Source organism: Portunus trituberculatus, chromosome 35 (assembly GCF_017591435.1).
Source record: "Portunus trituberculatus isolate SZX2019 chromosome 35, ASM1759143v1, whole genome shotgun sequence".
In the NCBI taxonomy this organism is placed as follows: domain Eukaryota; kingdom Metazoa; phylum Arthropoda; class Malacostraca; order Decapoda; family Portunidae; genus Portunus; species Portunus trituberculatus.
In genome coordinates, this window is record NC_059289.1 from 10474456 (window position 1) to 10494567 (window position 20112).

Below are 20112 nucleotides of genomic sequence, written 5' to 3' on the forward strand. Positions count from 1 at the left end.
AGTGTGTGTGTGTGTGTGTGTGTGTGTGTGTGTGTGTGTGTGTGTGTGTGTGTGTGTGTGTGTGTGTGTGTTTTATCACCAGGTAGGTAGCACACGTTTTCTTTTTCTTTTTTTTCACACCTTCCCTCCTGCCTCCAAAACCTGTCTTTTTCTAAGCCTCTTCTATTATTTACCTAAATTCCTTTCTCTTTAATTTCCTTTCCCTTTTTCTCCGCCACCACCTCCAATAACTCCTCCTCCTCCTCCTCCTCCTCCTCCTCCTCCTCTTCCTCCTCCTCCTCCTCCTCCTGCTCTTCATCCTCCTCTTCCTCTTCTATCTCCTCCTTTTCCTCTTCTTCCCTCTTCTTCTCTTCGTCCCTTTCTTCTTTAACCTCAGCTACAGAAGTTGAATGTTTTGCAAATTTATGTTCAAAAGAAATTTATACTTTATGGTGTCTATAAACACATTTGGCAGCGCGAAGGAAAGTTGTGCATTATATTAAATTATATGCAAGGTTTCCCTCGTGTGTGTTTATGTGCAATGAAGTCTGTCTCTCTCTCTCTCTCTCTCTCTCTCTCTCTCTCTCTCTCTCTCTCTCTCTCTCATACTAGATATATATGAGTTACAGTTCACCTAATACCAACATTTCATAACTTTCGCTGAAGATAACAATATTAGTGTTGACCAGCATCACACCTTCCCTAGCGCAGCACCATCACTCGTGTCTAGTGACAGTCTCGTTCGCTTTTTTAAATTGGTGTAACGTTGCTGTCAAGGATGTTTCTGATGCACACGTCAGATCTTACAGGTTTTCGAATTGTCAGTGGTGTTGCTGGGTCTTTCTGTGTGACGGTTTTCATCCACCAGCAGACAGTTGACTAGTGTCTTATGGCTGCCTTGGTCTGTAGGTGACGCCCACGCTTTACTACTTAACTAGGCGACATCTTCTTTTGAGTATCTCCAACACCTAGATATCAACTGTTTATATATTTTTTTTTCTAATTCTTCCTCACTACTCGTTAATCTGGATGAACTACAAGAAAGAAATTCATTATTTTCTCCCTAAATTTTCCATATGTAATGATTGTGGTTACTTTTCAGATTACTCTAAGATTACAATTTGAAGTAAAGTATCAGGAATACCTACAATAATTGATGAAACCACTTGAGTCTTACTGATGCTTCACGCTCACCATCCTTCTTTGCGATCCAAGTTGGCGCCTTCATTCTAGTACGTAGCGGGAGACGGTCGCCCTTCGTACTGGTGTTGGAAATAAGCTGCTCAAACAACTCTGGTTCGGTCTTCTCATACGTCTGACTTTGAAGCTTTAAATGACTTTTCACTTAACGCATCTGATGAAAGTTGACAGAGAGCATTGGGTGGTGACGCTGGTAAAATGTGATAACACTTTATTACCTCGGGAGTGATGTTCTGGAAGTGGAACGGTCTCCGTGACGGCAAAGCAGTTTCTACACAGGATTCCTTGAAGGGAGGACGGCTTGATGGACATACGGTGTGCTCCTGTGTCGGTAGAATTGTCTGTCACCTGTTTCTTTCTACGGTTTGTTCTGGGACACTGTCGCGTGATCATCTTCATTGTATAATCACTATTTTCTTCTTTATTTCAAACTGTTTCTTCATGGCAATAAAGTGTGATCCTGTGTCGGCAGAATTCTGTCACCTGTTTCTTTCTACGGTTTGTTCCGAGTCACCGTCACGTGACCCTCATTTTATAACCACCCTTTTAATTATTTCAAACTGTTTCTTCATGGCAATAAACAGTGCGCTCCTGAGTCAGCAGAATTATTCATAACCTGTTTCTTTCTACGGTTTGTTCTGAGTCACCATCGCGTGATCCTCATTTTATAATCACTGTTTTAATTATTTCAAACTGTTTCTTCATAGCAATAATACAAGATGCGCATAATGCAGCGGTCACGGCAATGGCTGGATGGTTGGATGGTGCAGGCGATGGCTGGATGGTTGGATGGTGGAATGGCAGTGACGGGAGAGAGGAACATGATTCTCTAGGCCGCCGTGGTACAGTGGAACCATGCGCACTTTGGGGTCCGAGGGGTCTCCAAGCGCACGGGTTCGAATCCTGTCCACGGTCCGAGTGTAGGTTGGGCTTCCTCACTCGCGGCAACGGTTTCCTAGCGGGTGGGCTTTGAGATAGGAGATACCCCAAAAATTATCCCCTTTAGCCCATAAATTCCCGTGAAAAGCCCACATGGTATTAATAGAAAAAAAAGGAACGGACAACAAATTATTCCTGCCACAAGTTCCACTCCTGCTTTATGAAGTCTGACGATTTTCCTTCTTTCGAAATTCGTGAGAAAAATTAAGATTTCATATAGAGAGCGAATAGCGAATATTTATTACTTCCAAAAATAAAACATTATTAAATTGAGAGAGAGAGAGAGAGAGAGAGAGAGAGAGAGAGAGAGCTTATTTCCTCCAGCATTCTTACTTTCCATTTTTTTTACCACTTTCTCTCTCTCTCTCTCTCTCTCTCTCTCTCTCTCTCTCTCTCTCTCTCTCTCTCTCTCCTTTTCTCGACACTGCATTCCTCTTTCTGACACCTCTTTCCTCCTTCATTCTTCACCTGACACCTCCAACCCTCTTCCCTCCAGCCATCCTTCCCTCCTCTACTCACACTCCTCATCTTTCTCCTCCCTCCCATCTTACTCTTTTCTCCTTTTTTCTCTTTTTAATTAAGGTCATTTAATTAAGTTTGAAGAGCATTGATTTTTTTTTTCCTTCATTCATCTATTTTGTTTACTTTCTCTCCTCTTCAATAGAGTATCATGTTTATTTATCTATTTTTTTTCTTCTTTCTCCCTCTCTCTCTTTCTCTTCCAAGGTTTGTTTATGTTCCTCTTTGATCTCTTTCTCTCTTTACTTTGGTTCAATGAGACGTTTGTTTTTATTCACTAATTCGCATCACATCTAGTTTTTTTTATTTTCATTTCTTTCTATTTTTTTTTTTTTTTTTTTTTTCCTTTTCAGCTTTCAATGTTTCGTTTTGTTTTCTTCGCTTCAGATTTCTCTCTTATCTGAAAATTCACTCAAGTTTTCTGTCAAACATTCGGGGCACATTTCCTTTCCACGTCTCATTCACACGTCTTTCACAGTGGATTCATCTCTCCTCTTTTATTTTATTATTTTTTTTTGCCTTTTTCCTCTTGTTCTCCCTCCTCTTCGTTCTTCTCTTTCTATTTCTTTTTTTTCTCTTATTTTTGTTGTTATTGTTCTGTTTCTACTTTCTTCTATTTTTTTTTTTTTTGTGGCTGTTATTACTGTTGTTACTCGTGTTCTTTTCTTTATTTCTACCATTATTCATACCATTATTTTTCACTACTACTATCACCTATCATTACTACTACTACTACTACTACTACTACTACTACTACTACTACTACAACAACCACCACTACTACTACTACTACTACTACTACTACTACAACTACTACTACAACAACAACTACTATTACTACTACTACTACTACTACTACTAAAGCTACTACTACTACTACCAAAACTACTACTACTACTACTACTACTACTACTACTACTAGCTCCACATGATAGAGAGGAGCTGATAGTGACTGAATAAAGATAAAATAAGACCATTAACGCAACCTTCAGAGAGAGAGAGAGTACGTTTCATGTCTTAATGGGTCACTCAGCACTATCTTACCAATTTTTATCTAATTCTTATTCATGTCCATTTTATCTTATTCTCTCTCTCTCTCTCTCTCTCTCTCTCTCTCTCTCTCTCTCTCTCTCTCTCTCTCTCTCTCTCATCCTTCTTGTTCTTTTTCATTTGTTTGTTTCTCGTCCTTTTCTTTATTTCTTTCCTGTGGTATTTTTTTTATTCTTCTTCTCGTGTTGTTTTTTCCTCTTCCTCATCCTTCTTCCTCTTTTCTTCGTCCTTACCTTCCTCATTTTTCTTCCCTTCTTTATTTCAACATCTAATTTTCTTCCTTTTCATCTTGTTTTCCTTTTTCCTCCTCCTCCTCCTCCGCCTCTCCCTCTTCCTCCTTTTACTTCAATATCTTATTGTCCCTCCTTTTCATCTTGCTTTCCTCCTCCTCCTCCTTCTCCTCCTCCTCCTCCTCCTCCTCCTCCTCTTCTTCTTCCTCCTCCTTCCTCCTCTTCCCGCCTGAGCGAAAACTTCCTTCTCGGATAATCTTCATAAAAAAAAATGAGGGTTTTTCTTCCCGTTAAGTCACGATGTCTCATTTTCCTTCCACGCACCGGAGGCAGATATCTCTCTCCTATTTCCTGGCTTTCTCTCTCTCTCTCTCTCTCTCTCTCTCTCTCTCTCTCTCTCTCTCTCTCTCTCTCTCTCTCTGTCCTGTCCTCCTTTCCTCCATCTCACCTTCACCCTTCCCTTTTTTTCCCCTTTTTCTCTTAGTTTCTCTCTATATTTATTCGTTGAGTGCTGAGAGATTATTGTTAAGACATTATTGTTGATGTTGTTATTATCGCCGTTGTTGTTGTTGTTGTTGTTGTTGTTAATATGGTTGGTTCAATTTTGTCAATTTATTTCGGCGTTGTTTACATTTGTCATCCTCAATCGTCTGTGTTTGTCTTCATTCTTCCTCTTGCCGCCAATAATCCAATACCCTGCTTTCCATATTGTTGAAATAAAAACTAATATATTCTTTTTCCTTCTCTCTCTCTCTCTCTCTCTCTCTCTCTCTCTCTCTCTCTCTCTCTCTCTCTCTCTCTCTCTCTCTAATCTATTATCTTTTTATATTCACTTCATTTTTCTTCCTCGTCCAGTCTTTGCGTTTGCCTTATTTTTATTCTCTTCTTATCTTTCCATCATTTATTATTAATTTTTCCAATCTCTTCTTTGTTTCGTCACTCTCTTTATTCTCTTCTTATTTTTCCTCTTACGTCCGAGCTTCCACACTCGCGTCACAATATATCACTTGTTTTAATTTTTCTTGCCTCTCTCCCTCCATTCCTTCCTTCTTTCCTCTCGTTTATTTCTTTTATCTTCCTCTTATTTTTGCTCTCGTCTCTTCCACCACCTCCACCTCCTCCTCCTCCTCCTCCTCTTCTTCTTCCTCTTCCTTTCCTCATACTAATAAATTCCAGCATTGATATTAAAAGACAGTGAACATTACTTTACATTTACTTTTTTCTTTCTTTCTTTGCCTATAATTCATTTTGCTCTCCTCTCCTCTCCCTCTCCTCTCTCTCTCTCTCTCTCTCTCTCTCTCTCTTCCCCCCCCCACACACACACACACAAATGAAAACTGTAAACAATGATCAAAGTTTCCAATAAAGTCTTCTCCTGTCACCTTCCTCCAATACGTACAAGTTTGCCACCTATGTCTGCCTGTGTTTGTTTCGTTAGCCAGCGAGGTGATGAGAGAGCCAACACACACACACACACACACACACACACACACACACACACACACACACACACACACACACACACACACCATTACTAACTTGGGTACAACGTGTAGCTTTTCGTGAACCTTTGTCCGTGCATGCTAAATAATGAGGGAGACAAAAAAGAAAAAGAAAGTAAGAAAATTGCCAACACATTCTTCACTGCTGGATTGTTTTTATATGTCGCTTTTTTTGTCGTTTGGTTTGTCTTGTCTTCATTAATTCTTCAGCTCTCGCCGCTGTACAGTAAAGAAGGCATAACTGTAACTGTTGTTTTTGCTCTTTTCTTATTTGGATTTCAGTACAAACGTTTGCACATCCTCCATTCTTACCACTACGACCCTTTTTTTTTCTCTCTCTCTCTCTTCCCACGCACCTCCTCTACCCTCATCACATTACCCCCATGCGTAATCCATCTCCACCCACTCCCCACACCCCACAACCCGCCTTCTACCCTCACCAAACCATCCCAGACACACCAAACCACATGCAAATCCACCTTTACCGTAGTACAATGCATAACTGAAACTGCTCATGTTTCTGATTTGGATTTCACTTCAAACGTTTCATCACTGCTGTTTTCTATCTATTTGCTATGCTATCCTATTTTCTACTTTCTATTTTCTATCTTACCTATTATTACTATCACTACAAGATTTTCACTAAACAAACACCGCACTTAAAGCCACTATTCAGAAACGCCTTCCTCTCTCACCTCAATTTACCCAGGCCACAGAGACGACTAACCAGGTTTTCAAGACAGTTTCTCCTTATGATACACTAGAAAGCTTGCCAATCCATCACTTGAACCATAAAAATATCCCTGAAAACAAGAGTATCTTCAACTAAATCTTTGTTAAGTAGTGATGGTGACTGGTGAGAGAGCAAAGCGTTTCAGAATACGGACCTTACAATCACCGCTAGTCTGTCACCATCATCACCACTGTGGCAACTGTCAACGCTCGCACCGCCGCTGTTTCACCACCACCATATTGTATTCGCCACCACAACAACTACATTTACAAATTACTGCCACAAAAACGGTACGCACTATCCATCATTATCATTACTGCCATCACCAACGCACTGACTCGCCACTGCCGCCATCACCAGCACCACCACCGTCCATAAACCATCATCATCATCATCAACGTATAGTGACAAACATACGACATTTCCCCACTCAGAAGAATGATGGAAGTAACACCTCGTTCTCTCGTCTTTCCTTCATCCCCCTTTTATTAATAAACAAAATGACACAAAAATTATCCCATTCTCTCTCTCTCTCTCTCTCTCTCTCTCTCTCTCTCTCTCTCTCTCAAACAAGCTAGCGACAGGAAAATATCATAAAACACCATATTTCAATGTATTATACCCAACGCTGGACTGAGAGAGAGAGAGAGAGAGAGAGAGAGAGAGAGAGAGAGAGAGAGAGAGAGAGAGAGAGAGACCCCAAATTTGTATCCACTATCTAAATAAATGTTCGTCAGTTTTCGGCAACTCGCACGTGCACGGACTCCTTCATTTATTCATCCTTTTTCCTGGTAGCAGTTTGCCAATTTTCCCAATTTCGCGGCCGATGAGAGGCGTTAAAGCGCACGCGAAATGGCACGTCATCGGCCAGCCGCGTGATGCATCGAACAATATTTCACGCTCCCCATCACAGCAAAGGTTTTATCCAGAGCGAGAGAGAGAGAGAGAGAGAGAGAGAGAGAGAGAGAGAGAGAGAGAGAGAGAGAGAGAGAGAGAGAGAGAGAGATTTTGTGAAGGAAAAAAGCATATGATATAAGGTAATGAAAGATGTAGCACAGTTAGTCAACATGGCATCACCTTTAAGACTCTTCCTCAAGGTTCGCTCAGTGTCATGTCAGAGCCACCGTTGTGATACTGTGATTGCCTTTTGTGGTAAATCATTGCGACATCCGCCATTCTCATCTCTGTCCGGCTCCCCCTCGCCCGCGGTCACAATCTCCATAATGTATATAACCTTTTTCCGCGCGTGTCATGTCTGCTTTGGCTTCCCATCCCTTCGCTCACTTCAAGTGCTTCAAAACAATAACTACTGCGCTGGTTCTGTTCTTGTTTCTTTTTTTCTTTCTTTCTTTTCTTTCTTTTCCCCTTCTTTTCCTATTTCATTATTCTTTTCTTGGTTCATGTTCATGCAATGTGGTTTAAGGACAAGTATTAAAGCGATGTTCCTGACATCTGAATGCTATCACAACGACAGACAAAATAATACTGCAGGGTATGAAATAATAAGAATAGACTTCTCTCACTGCACTGTATTCACTCTCAGCTGCACTGTTCTACGAGAGATGTAGGCTACAACAATATAGAAATCTCTTTAGTTTCAAAAAACAAAAATATCTAATGTGAAACAATACAAGGTTCTCTAGAGTGCCATAAAACAAAAAGTATCTGATTGATCAGTAAATTATTATAATTATTTGTATAATATCTTTTGGATACCTTTCTCATCTTAAAAGGAGATAAAATTTCCATTTGTCACTTTACAAACATTATTACTTTAAACCACAAATGTTCTCATTGATTTCAACAAAGACAAGAGAGGAAAATATTACATAAAGCATCATACTTTAGTGATAATGACAAGCAAATCACACACTCAATCAGGAAAGCTGCCCATAAGAAAAGAAAAATAAGTTATGACTACATTCAAAAAGATCAAACAAGATTCTTTTGACATTGTTTCAACAAAATTTTTAGATCAGTTATGGATTAAGCTCAACTAGTTATACCTCCATGCATGACCACTACATGTATGCTGTGTATTATACACTTATCCAACTTCTGTCATGGAAAGTCTAACCCAACTCTTCCCCCCTACAACAACTGTTACAAGTGGCTGATGGCTACAGCAGGTGAGCATGTTGATGAAGTATACTGTGAATTCATGTTCTTGACAATTATGATCATAAACAATTATGGCAATTTCACTACCAATTATTTCTTTGGATTAATTAACAAGGAAAGTTAATAATACAATAGAATGACAGTTTAACACAACTTTTGGTCAATCAGTGAAGTGGTGACACTCTGTAGTTTGGTATAACAAGGGCTGCAGGGATCTAACTCAAGTGACTCGAGGACCACACCTCATGCCAGTGGGGGTCTTAAAGGGCAACAAAATTATTTTCTGCGTGTGTTTGGAACTCTTTCAAAGAAAAGCTACACCTGATGGTGTTTCCCATTATTTCTGATCATACATTAAGACCCAAGAAATTTATTCCCAAGCAAAGGCAGCATATTAATTTCTCAACAACTGATGACAATGATGGTTCTCTCTCCTTGGAGATAGCAGGCCACAGAAAATTGCTTTGCGAGCCACGAGTTGGAGACCTCTGGTTCACTGTATTATAAAAATTTAACATGTGGTTCACCAATCTGAAGAACTTTTACCTGAACATGAACATCTTACTTCAATTTTGTATTTTAGCTTCACTAAACACTTTAACTTCCATTTTTGCTTTACTGATATACATTTAAGTACTGCTTTACAAATTACTTTCCAACTACACTTTTTTTTTTTTTTAAAGAAGCAATGCTTATTAAGTTTGTAAATTAGTAAACTACTCCCAACACATACATTACCATTCTACTTGTCAAGGGCCAATTACAAGCACAAGTGTTACATTACAAGTACTACTCCCAGACTGATCACACACAAAACATTCACTCAAGGTTGTGGCCTTTGTCTATACGCATTCACTGCTACTCTGACCATTGCTCTGCTGAGGACCCTTCGAAACAGCTTCATGTGGTATCTGGTCCGGTCATCACTTCGCAGTGCAGACAGGGAGAACACTCCTCCACCACTCTGATAAACCAGAAAAAGACATCAATTATTTATCCAATATTTTTCTATACAGCACCTAAAAATACCAAATACACAAATTAATACCTGCACATACCAGGGGTGGCTCCCCTAGAAATCAGGGCAGCCAAGACAAAGCACACAACTTTCACTCATTCATACTACTCTTGATCCTAAATAGAAAAAGCAAAGCCTTTTAACCTCACTTTATGGGAATCAGTTGTGCAAATACATTCCTTAAAGCCATAATACCACTTTTAAACACACCATAATGCATTATTGTTATTATTATTCTCAGTAGGGACATATTCTAGATCGATGTATTTGCCAAGTCCTTAAATTTCAGGATGCCGTATACAGAGGCTATTTGATAAATTTTCCGTGACATGCATTAAATACACATTTAGCCGTAGCTCAATATAAATAATGTGATGAATGAAATTTGACTGGAAAGACTAGCAAACCATAGCCAAATGAAGAGAGGTTAAAGATTTTCCTATAAATAGAAATCTTTAAAATTTTGTAAATGCATCAAGTTGTGTCAATGAGTTTACAGTTTGATGATCTACATAAGTCCTTTATGATATCTACCATAGTCTTTGCTTGTACAGCTTTTAGCTAATAGATTTCCTCTATCAATAAATATCATATATCAAGAAGCAAACCTACTAAGTCTGTAAAGGAGTATTGCGATTCAGATCAGGTGAATATAATGGTAATAATTCTTTTTCTTTCAGACCTTCATAGCGAGCTGAGCAATGTTGGAGCCTGGCGCCCTGATGCCCCAAGAGTCTGTGGACTGCTGGCGATCCAGGTGCAGGTTGTACACCCTCCATCGGTCAATACCTGTGTACAAACATTCATGTAAGAGTATAGAGCTTAAATAATACATCTTAATACATCAAAGTATGCTTCAGAAAGCTTTAATGAATCTTGAAGTCTTGTTATAACACTTCTGAAGATTATGAAGATTATTTAAGAAGATTGCAATATAAAACATGTAAAAAAAACAAGAATCTACTAGAGATCACAAAAGGTTGGTAACCACCAGCCTAGGAACTACAAGCTTGGTCACTTCATCACACACCTATAGTATTGCGGACAGCTTTAGGACGGCGAGGGTTAAACATCAGGAGGTCTGGTGTGAGGGTGAACAGAACCAAACGTCTCCTCTGCATTTCCTTAGGCAGAGTGTCTGTGAACTGCAAAATATACACAGTAATTTTTACACTGTGGCTGACTTCAAAATCTTCACTTATCTTGGATACATTCAAATATTTCACACAATGAAAATTCATCGACCACACAATACCCATTTTCAAGTAATAAATTAAATATCTGAACAACAGGTAACCTTTGGAATATCACGGCTGTTGCACCGCATGACGAGAGCAACACGCATGGATCCTGCTCGGAAAGGAAATTTGCTTATTGCTCTCATTCCAGTGAGAAGGGATGCCTGGGAGCGCTGTCCTTCCGGAGGGCGAATAATTCTTAGCTGAGAGGCTGGAGTGAGGAGGGACGTGCCTTTAGTGCGGTACACCACTTCACCGGTGCCGGACCCAAAGCCCAGTAGGCCAATTTGAACGTCACTGTCAAACAGATTTCATTTAGTCTTCATATGAATGCCAGATTGCTCTCTAGGTGACATCAACCTTTCAGGAAACAAGTGAGATGTATCAATGATCACTAACAAGATTAAACATTCTACTGAAAATAACAACATTAACAGATCAACAACAAATGATACAAGAATACTTGTTGGATTAGTTATAGAACTTTATCAAAAGCCCCTGTATGTCTGACTGACAAGAATGAAAATCCATTATTTCTAAATTGTTCTCCAAAGCATCACACGAATATTTACCTTATATTCTTTCCTTGGGCAACTCTCGTCAGGACTTGAGGAAATGGACGCACTAAGTTTTGATAAATGAACGAATCACATGACTCCTCATTAATGAGCATCACTAAGTCTAGCTGTGGCTCTGGGGAAAGGGGCTCCTCATATGTAAGCTGCTTTCCTTTTTCTGTTTAGAGAAGGAGATAACGAAGGGGTTAGTAATCCATTACTAGTATGTAGTACACTAGATGTTTTAATCTTTTAATATTTAGTCACTGAATGTCATTCATGAGACAAATTGGTACAGATTTAAAGTGTTTGACAGATACTTTGTCATTCCTGCCTTTTTAGGATTAGAGGACAGACAGTTTCATTGTTTCTATCATCACATTGTACTGATCTACATTCCAGCCTAGCAAAGTTGCAGTTCCATATGGATCTTTTGACAAGTGTTGCCTTATGAAATGAGTAAGAAATAATGAGCTCTATTAGAGAAAACACATCAATCTTTTGTGACGGCCTTACCACAAAGAGAAGGTAAAGTGAAGTCAATCTTGTGCCAGCCGCATATGGTAGAGTAAGCTGCTGCAACATCACACAACACTGAAATTTTCCTTTCAGAAATACCGCTGAATATATAATTTCCTTCTGTCAATAGGAGGGGCACATCTCTCCTTTTGACTTCATACTCTGTGCTATTGCTAAGAAGAGATCTAGTGGTTCCTTGGTTACCTTCATCTCTCTGTGAAGTGAAAGTGGGCACTGAGGATGGCAGCAAGGAATGTGCTGTACCAAGTTCACCAGTGTGCAGTGTGTTGCTGTTTTCATGGTCTTCTTCCTGAGCCTCATGTCTATCATCATGTGAAGTTGTCAGAAATTTCAGGCAGGTATCGTAGAACGGCATGATGTTCACAGCTTTATGACAAGCACTGAAAACAGAAAAGTATTTGTATACTAATGTCCAAAACATGAAAACATTGTGTTTAAGCTCAACTGCAGGATGTAAATCCTGGACACTCCTCTTACTCTAAGTAAAGCATCCATAGGCCTGACAGAATATTGTATAAAATCATTACCATCAAATATTCTCTTAAAAGTTTTCTAATATAAATAATGAATTCTCTAGTATTACAGAAACTAACAAGACAGGTGCAGTATAATGGAGAAGGAACTTGTGACACAGCAGCTGTGTTTCAGGCTGTGGTGCAAGCACTGGAATCTCCCTCTCTGGCACACAGTCAGAAGCCAATCGCCAACTCTGGCTGAACACATCCTGACTTAATGCAACCTGGAGGAAAAAAAATAAATAAAAATATCATTCAATTGCTTGCATTTCTAGCTTTTACTTTTCTAATTCATTCTTTTATATACACCAAGTTCTTTCCAGGAGAAATATGTAACTAAGGAAAGAAAAAAAGAAAAGGAGAATAAAATCAAAGAAATTAAAATTAAATAAATACAGTAGACAAAAAAAGTTTGAATAATAAAAGCTCTGTATTCCATTACTCCTACTAATACAAAGCCATAACAAAACAAAATACATCATAGTATCACAAACCTTTCCACCAGGTCTCATGAAATCATCAGCTGGATTAAGGTTGAAATTGCCGAGCAGTCCTTTAGTGTCAGCATGGAGCCAGCCACTCACACCCACAACACATGCTTGCTGTCCCAGCCAGCAGGTGAAAGTGATCAAGTCTTCTCCTGAAGTGTGTCTGGCAGTAATTTCCAATTTGTGGAGTTGACGCACCACATTCAAAGTATCACTGATGTATGGTAGGCTGACAGCTGCATTATCTATAGTAACCTGATGATAAAAACAAAAAGAAATTACAAAATAGTACAGGACAATATTCATAAGGTTTAACATGCATAAGTGAAAAGACATCTACAGTATTTTATACTAGAATTTAATGCAATAATCAGGTCTACATACCATCATGTTAGAATGAATATTAACAGTTGTATTCTGTAATAGGAGTGTATAGTTGGTGCCTGTCTCAACATCTTGCTGGTGGGACAGAAGAGTGAAGGACTGGTGCTTTGCATCAGTTAGTAGGACGTGTAGACAGGAAGGAGTCAAAGTAAAGATTCTACCATCTATTGTTATAAAATTGTTGTTCCCAATGATGGCTCCTTCACCTGCAAATAAAGAATATCAATTATACATTCTGCTTTATATAAGAACAAATGGAGAACAAATGGAAGGATGACTTCAATGGTGTAATGTTCAGTGCCATGGGACGGACAGGAAGACATTGCACATCAGATATCTTCGTCTTTCTCTCTCTTCCTCTCTTTGCTGCTTCCTTCTCTCTATTTCTTTCTTTCTTTTTGTTACAGCACTACTCATAATAATATATATACTTGCAGCAACTTAACACTAAAGCAAACAAGTTATGACAGAAATATAACATGAAAAGAATGACACAACTAATATGTGCTTATATATACACTCACCTGGGAAAGGAGGGGAGAGGTGGTGGAAAAGCTGCTGCGGGTGTGTGAAGAGATGCCACCACCTGAGAAGAACAGATCCCAAATACTCCTGATGTGAGGTCCTCTTGAAGGTGCCAGAAATGTATTGCCACACATCCAGCAAAGAGTGACTACATTTGCCCAAGGGAACCTGTATGAATGTATTCTTGATCATCATCTACACACACAAGTGCACATGCATGCTGCCATGGGTAAGCAGAAAATGCTTCAGCAGGCACCCATTACTTATACAGTACATTGTAAACAAAAACATATGTGGAAGCTTTGTTATTCTGGCTGTTATGTCTTCACAAATTCAAAAGAATAATAGAACTAAAAAGCAAAACAAACTAAGTCAATATAGCACTGAGACTGGATATATAGATGAAGATAAAAGTTAAGAAATGGAAGGCAAATGATTTAATACAGTACAGCTTTTCCTTATTAAAGTATGTATAGATATACTTTGAACATACAAGAAGAGGAACTAGCACCAAAGAATGTATAAAAATTGAAGGTAAAACAGGATAGATATACTAGCTACAGAGACTGAATCAACTCTTGTATAACATAACTAAGTGATTGCAATAATTCAATAAAGAATCATACTGTATGGTTTAACATATATACAAGTACTAGATTTCAAACTCCAGCATAATAGTGATCAAAACTGTCTGATCATAAAAGTGTTAGTTCCAATCACATTAATGAGAATCAGGATAATAAACTTAATTCAAATTAATGTAGTTATTACATTCCAGTAAATCCAGTAACATCAACATAATTACACATAAAATCTCACTTAATTTCTGTTGTGTCTCAATCTTAGGTGTTGCCTTACCCAGAAATGCCAGACTTCACTGTCCACTTTGTTATGTGTCTCTTCTTCCTCAGAGTACAGAAAGGACAACACCTGAAAGTGATCAAAGTATGATCTTACAAAATAAAATGGCTTACATTATACGTTGTCACATCGAAGAACAAAAGGTATGAAACAAAACAAAAACAGAGAAGGTCCATAATGCCCTGACTCCATCTCTTCCAGTCTCCTGTTATAACATACAAGGAATTAAAGAAGGAAATATTTCCCTGCATTGACACATGAAACAAAATGTGTGGCAATTTATATAGCATTACTTTCTTAGCATTTACCTGACTGGAATTATGCAAGAGTTATAAAAAAATATTCTTACAAGCAAAACAGTCATTACCTTGTGGAGAGAGCTTGTAATAATGGAGATCAAGTCTCTGGTGAATGAATAGACAACAGACTCTTGAATCAGGTGAATCTGTCCCAAAGTCCACTCTGCTGCTTGCTCTATCAAAGGCACTGACAACACTGCAAAAAACATCAAACATTTGGCATTTCAATTCAAAAATACATCCAACTTTTTACCACAATATTATAAAAACAGCTCCAATCAAACATGAAATTATAGAATTGTAATTACTGTTAGAATTAAGTTACATTTCAACAAAATAATGATAAAAAGGTGATGGGTAATTACTAGCAATTCAAATCTAAAATTCAATTCAAGGAGTGGGTAAACTAGCTAGGACCTGGAGTTGAGTCAGATCCAAACACCTACACTAGAATGTTAAGGGCTCATATCAAACACGGCCAAGTCGGTTACACATTCCACTCAAGAATTCCATAGTTACAAGTCAGCCACACCATCCATTCACTCTAGTTAACAGCTTGCTCTCTACATCCACACAAATAACACAGCCACATATCCTAGCAAGCCTCAGACCTTAGACTCAGGCCATATCACCACCCAAGCTCATCTTGGGTGTAACCACCTAGTACCTGGGTATCGTGGTCACATGTAGGTAACTTTAAACCACTCGAAAAATGGCAAAGTGTTTAAGGCTGTACCCAGTGGGATTCGAACCTACGCATGGACATCTGCCCGATCCCACGCTCACCACCTCATCCACTATGCCACCGGTTATATAATTACAAGGTAAACATTATATAACCATGACTTAACACCACCCATGGTGATGCCAAGGTTTCCATACCTTGATCCAGCAGCATGTGAGGAGAACTAGAGATGAAAGTAAGAGTGGTGATGAAGTAATGCTGAACGTCTTCCACCAACTGGACAAAGTAGCTGCCAATGTTCATGGTGGCAGCTTCCAGCCACACCTTGATGCCAGTCACTACTTCCTGGAAAGTCTCTCCATAGTTGCGACTGATATAAGCAAACCCAGTCTCAACAATCGTGCTGTTGAAAATTCAAGATTAAAACATCACACTTTTTTGTCATTATTTTATCTACATTGGTGTTTAATTTACCATACACTTCCATATCAAGAGGTAAATCTGTGAGGATAGCTTGTGAGATATACTGTGAAGGTGATTGTACGTGTACACATGTAGACACCTTACTTCAGCTCTTCCACCTTTGCAAAAGTCAGCCAGCTAAATATACCTATTTCTTTATTTCTGATTATTTCTGATGTCTGGTAAGAAGCAATCCATACACACATATTCACACCCAGCCTGTATTACTTACAAAAATTATTCACAAAAAGTCAATAAACTGAATAAAGACACACCTGGTGACATCAATAGAGGCCTGGATGCTATGGATTATGTCTAGCAGGAGCTGGTCATTCTGTACTTCTTGCAGTAGCTGATAGCCTTCACTACAAAGATGTTGGACTAGACTGGAAGCTGAGCTGGAACTACTTATGGCCACCAAGCTCTCAGTGTTTTGAAGGTCTGTTGTTAAATCTTGTACCAAACCTCTGGCAATGACTGTCAAATTATATAATTCATCATGAGCTCCAATCTGTAGAAAAAAAAAATAAGACTACAGTAATATATATTGGTCAGTAAGAGTGACAATGAAAGATTAGAGGGATACTGAAATTATTTAACCAAATGAAAGCATGAATGTAAAAAGAAATCAAAGCTAGCAAAATTTTAAGCAATACAATGATTACTTGGACCACAAGCACTATTACTTCAAAAGCAATCTCATTGGTACATAGATTTCAAATGTATTGTATATGGAGCTCACAGTCTAGGAAAACAGATAATGTGAATGATAACATGATAACCCTATGAAGGCTGGCAGCATCTGCAACTTTCTTTACAACCAACTACAACCCCTCACACAGCTCCCACTGACATGAATTAGCTTATCCCAATGTAGCCCAGTGCTCCTACACAGTGTAATGCAGGGCACTAATACAACAAATCCAGGCAACAACCACCATCACTGATCAAACCACTGCCACTGTTCAGCTCACCAACAGAAAGGGAAGATAATGAATACCAACTATTCCCAAAACTGAGCAAGAACTAATTAGGCACAAACAGTATAGATAACTTTGCATAAATGTTACTGGAACATTTTTAACATTATACAGTATTTCTTGTCAAGTTCACAGTAAATATATTCTCATCACTTACCCAAAACATAACAACCTACCATCTGCTTACCATGATATGTTGCCACCATGACTGAAGACTCCTGCTGTGGTGGGCTGTGACATAAAGCAAGAAAGGTGGATGCAGCTGCACACTCAGGCCGGTGGCACTCAAAAGATCCACTTCTGCCCGATGTACATCCACCATCCCAAACTTAAGTGAAAGTTCATCCTTGGTTTCCATTTCACCTTCAGAAAGTAATAGGAAAACACTTTCACTAAACTCACTAATATTTACAAGAGGATAGTCGTCATGAAATATACCTAGATTCATTTTTTACGTGCATCTGTAATCACAAGAAGCATATTGTCTCACCCACCACACCACCACCACCACCACTCTTGAAAGTCATCTCAAGAGAACCCTTTCTCATACTAACTAACTAACATGTGATAAGTTGTCTCGGCAGTCTACAGTAGCCATGAGGTACTGCACAACATGTTTCACATTGCTCACCGTTCCGAGAGAGAGTAGTCTGTACACTGGCAGGATCGTGGCAGGAGTTGTACTGGAGTTGGTAATTATGGTTTAGGAGGTCCAGAAAACCAAGGCCTCCTACACAGCCTATTGTTTCCCACTTCTGGTACCCAACACTAATCTTCTCATTCACTGATGGAGTTATTACCTGTTTTGTAATAAGGAGTCAAATATCTACATGTGCTCATTTTCCAAGTGTCATGTCAGTATATTCCATGATGAAGGTAGTGCAGCAATAAGTAAAAAGTCTTTGTCACTACATGGATTAATAAGACAATGATTGAAACACCAATGAACCTTGCAGGAGACAGTTGTATGGCCATCCACAGCATCCAGCTCACAAAACAGTTTGAATTCCAGAGTAGCAGGCATAATAGTTGGGAGGTGTGGTGGTGTTTGTGGAAGAATCACCACAGCAATGCTGAATTCACAGCTATCTGGTGATGGCACAACTACAACTGTTGCATCAACCAAGCGTCCACTTACATAGTTAGCTTTCTGTTAAATGGAAGCACAATAGTACAAATATAATAGCACAAGTTATACATTTTAGTATGAAATGCTTGTTTTATACTTATATTGTACCAGAAACATCATTCAGAGGCAAACACTATGAATATCTTATGTGATAAAAATAGAACAAATACTTTCTTCTCATAGATAAATAGATGAGAGGAGATAGCACCAGTATATACTTACAGATAAGGTGCCATGCAGGATGTATCTAGCACTCTCTTGTTGCAAATTAACCTCCATTTTGAGTGAGTCCTCTCTCAAGGAAAAAACATCAAGCACTGCCACAATGGTTACGGTGGACTCTGCTCTGAGTATGAGGGAGCTCTGCACATCTAAGTCCTGGCAATCACAACATTATACATGTAAGAAAGAATCTAGGCTAATAATCTAACAAGATCAACACAAGATAACTGTATTAAGACAAATTCATAGCTACTGGCAGCTACCTTTTACTTGTCATTTTATAACAACCAAACCAATGTTTTGAAGATCATTCTTCAGTACCCTGGTAAAAGATGAGTGATGAAGAGATGAAGCGAGGACATACTCTGAAGCTCTGGAGGATTCATAAGAAGCTAAGCTGATGGTGCATCTAATTCCACCAGAAGGATCATGCTGTTTGTCAAGCCAAAGCTGATTTTCTAGTATGTAGGAGTGAGCCAGAATGCCGCCAGGAAGGCTACTTTCAGGAACCTCATTGGGCTGGCTCTCCTGCAGTACACTTGTCAGTGCAATAGTGCGGTGGGTTGTGTTCACCATCACATCTGTATGTTAGAAAGGCAAAAATCTTATGTAGCCGCAAGTCAATCTACTGTGTGATATGTCAAGAAAAGTTTCTTCTTTGCTGAAATTGAGACTGGTTATAGACTATTAGTATTGTTCTTGCTTGAAAATTTTTTACATTGCTGTTACAGACACAGTTGACACAAGTATTTTCCCTTTCCTGCATTTCTTTGATAAATATATTCCGCAGATTCATGGAATAAGAGATGCCTCAAAGATGTCAGGTCACAATACTGACCAAGAGTGTTAGGAGTAAGAAGCAAAGTAGTGTGCAGAAGACCCTTGGTAGTGGAAGTGGTGCAGCCCACTTCCACACACTCCAGCCGCTGTACACCCCCAGACACCAGCATTTTCTCAGCCTGAAAGGCAGGATTGCAAACATAAGTAAAGAATAAAAAAATTCAGATAATTAGATCACACGAATTAAGTGAAAGCATGACTCTGTGCCAAATTGGATTAAAAAGAAAACTAAGCTCTGAACTGTACGCCAGTTAGTGATGCACACATCAGGATAATCTACTAATACATTATTATATTTCATCTTTATGTAAGATGGATTTTGGTCCAGGATAACAATAAAGGCAGGCATCAGTAACTAAATAATGAAAAGAATTGTAAAAAAAAAAACATGAAGAATTATGTATATAACCTTCCCTCTTGAAAGGGTTCAAGTCATCGGTATGGGAAAAGTAAAAGCAGGCTGGAAGATCCAACATTTACCAGTAAAAGGAATGAAAGATTAAGAATACTAGTTAACTTTTTCCTTAACGAGATGAACATAATAAGGGAAAGAATGTTAAGTTTTGCATTAAGGATTTGAACAGAATAAAGGAGAGAATAAAGGGATATTCCTAAATAACAACTCACCGTTTCTTCTGCAAGAAAAGTAACTGAGTTTTGAATGAGTGGTTCCTGTTCATCTTTCCAAAAGAGTGAGTTAAGGGCATGTACAGAGACAGAGAGAGTCCTGGTGGACAGCGTGCTTTGTGCCCTGGCCTGTGCCTGTACTCGCACACACTCCTCACCGGTCGTACACAGAGCCAGCCCTAAGGCTCTTGCATCGGGAGTGACTCGCACTGCAACTATCACTAGTGGTGTGTGGCCAACTGTCATGTTGCTTTTTACCTGCAAACATAATACAACATATATAAACAATGCTACTTTGATCAAAGAAAAGCAAATGACTTCTTTATATATAGAGGATGCACCATGAGTTTCTGTGGATATTGCTGGAGATGAAAGTACAAGTTATTTTAAGTAGAAAATAGTTGTACAAAATAAAACCAAATGGAGAGAGAGAGAGAGAGAGAGAGAGAGAGAGAGAGAGAGAGAGAGA

The 20112-nt window shown here is 38.9% G+C and overlaps 1 protein-coding gene across 3 annotated transcripts in view; it reads right to left on the reverse strand.

The window, feature by feature from the left end:
* Window positions 1-7666: 7666 nt before the first annotated feature.
* Window positions 7667-20112, reverse strand: part of LOC123513172 (apolipophorins-like) — a 39136-nt gene continuing 26690 nt past the window's right edge. For all 3 annotated transcript variants that reach the window (XM_045270116.1, XM_045270117.1, XM_045270118.1), the window contains 21 exons: window positions 19644-19901; window positions 19015-19135; window positions 18498-18757; window positions 18177-18332; window positions 17775-17975; window positions 17457-17625; window positions 17013-17188; window positions 16121-16356; window positions 15581-15786; window positions 14767-14894; window positions 14397-14468; window positions 13538-13706; window positions 13014-13219; window positions 12636-12884; window positions 12220-12365; window positions 11603-12006; window positions 11102-11264; window positions 10589-10826; window positions 10322-10436; window positions 9974-10080; window positions 7667-9237 (listed from right to left, as the gene is read on the reverse strand). In XM_045270116.1, the coding sequence (XP_045126051.1) occupies window positions 9097-9237; window positions 9974-10080; window positions 10322-10436; window positions 10589-10826; window positions 11102-11264; window positions 11603-12006; window positions 12220-12365; window positions 12636-12884; window positions 13014-13219; window positions 13538-13706; window positions 14397-14468; window positions 14767-14894; window positions 15581-15786; window positions 16121-16356; window positions 17013-17188; window positions 17457-17625; window positions 17775-17975; window positions 18177-18332; window positions 18498-18757; window positions 19015-19135; window positions 19644-19901 (3921 nt within the window). In that variant the 3' untranslated portion in view covers window positions 7667-9096. The remainder of the gene's footprint in view (window positions 9238-9973; window positions 10081-10321; window positions 10437-10588; window positions 10827-11101; window positions 11265-11602; window positions 12007-12219; window positions 12366-12635; window positions 12885-13013; window positions 13220-13537; window positions 13707-14396; window positions 14469-14766; window positions 14895-15580; window positions 15787-16120; window positions 16357-17012; window positions 17189-17456; window positions 17626-17774; window positions 17976-18176; window positions 18333-18497; window positions 18758-19014; window positions 19136-19643; window positions 19902-20112) is intronic.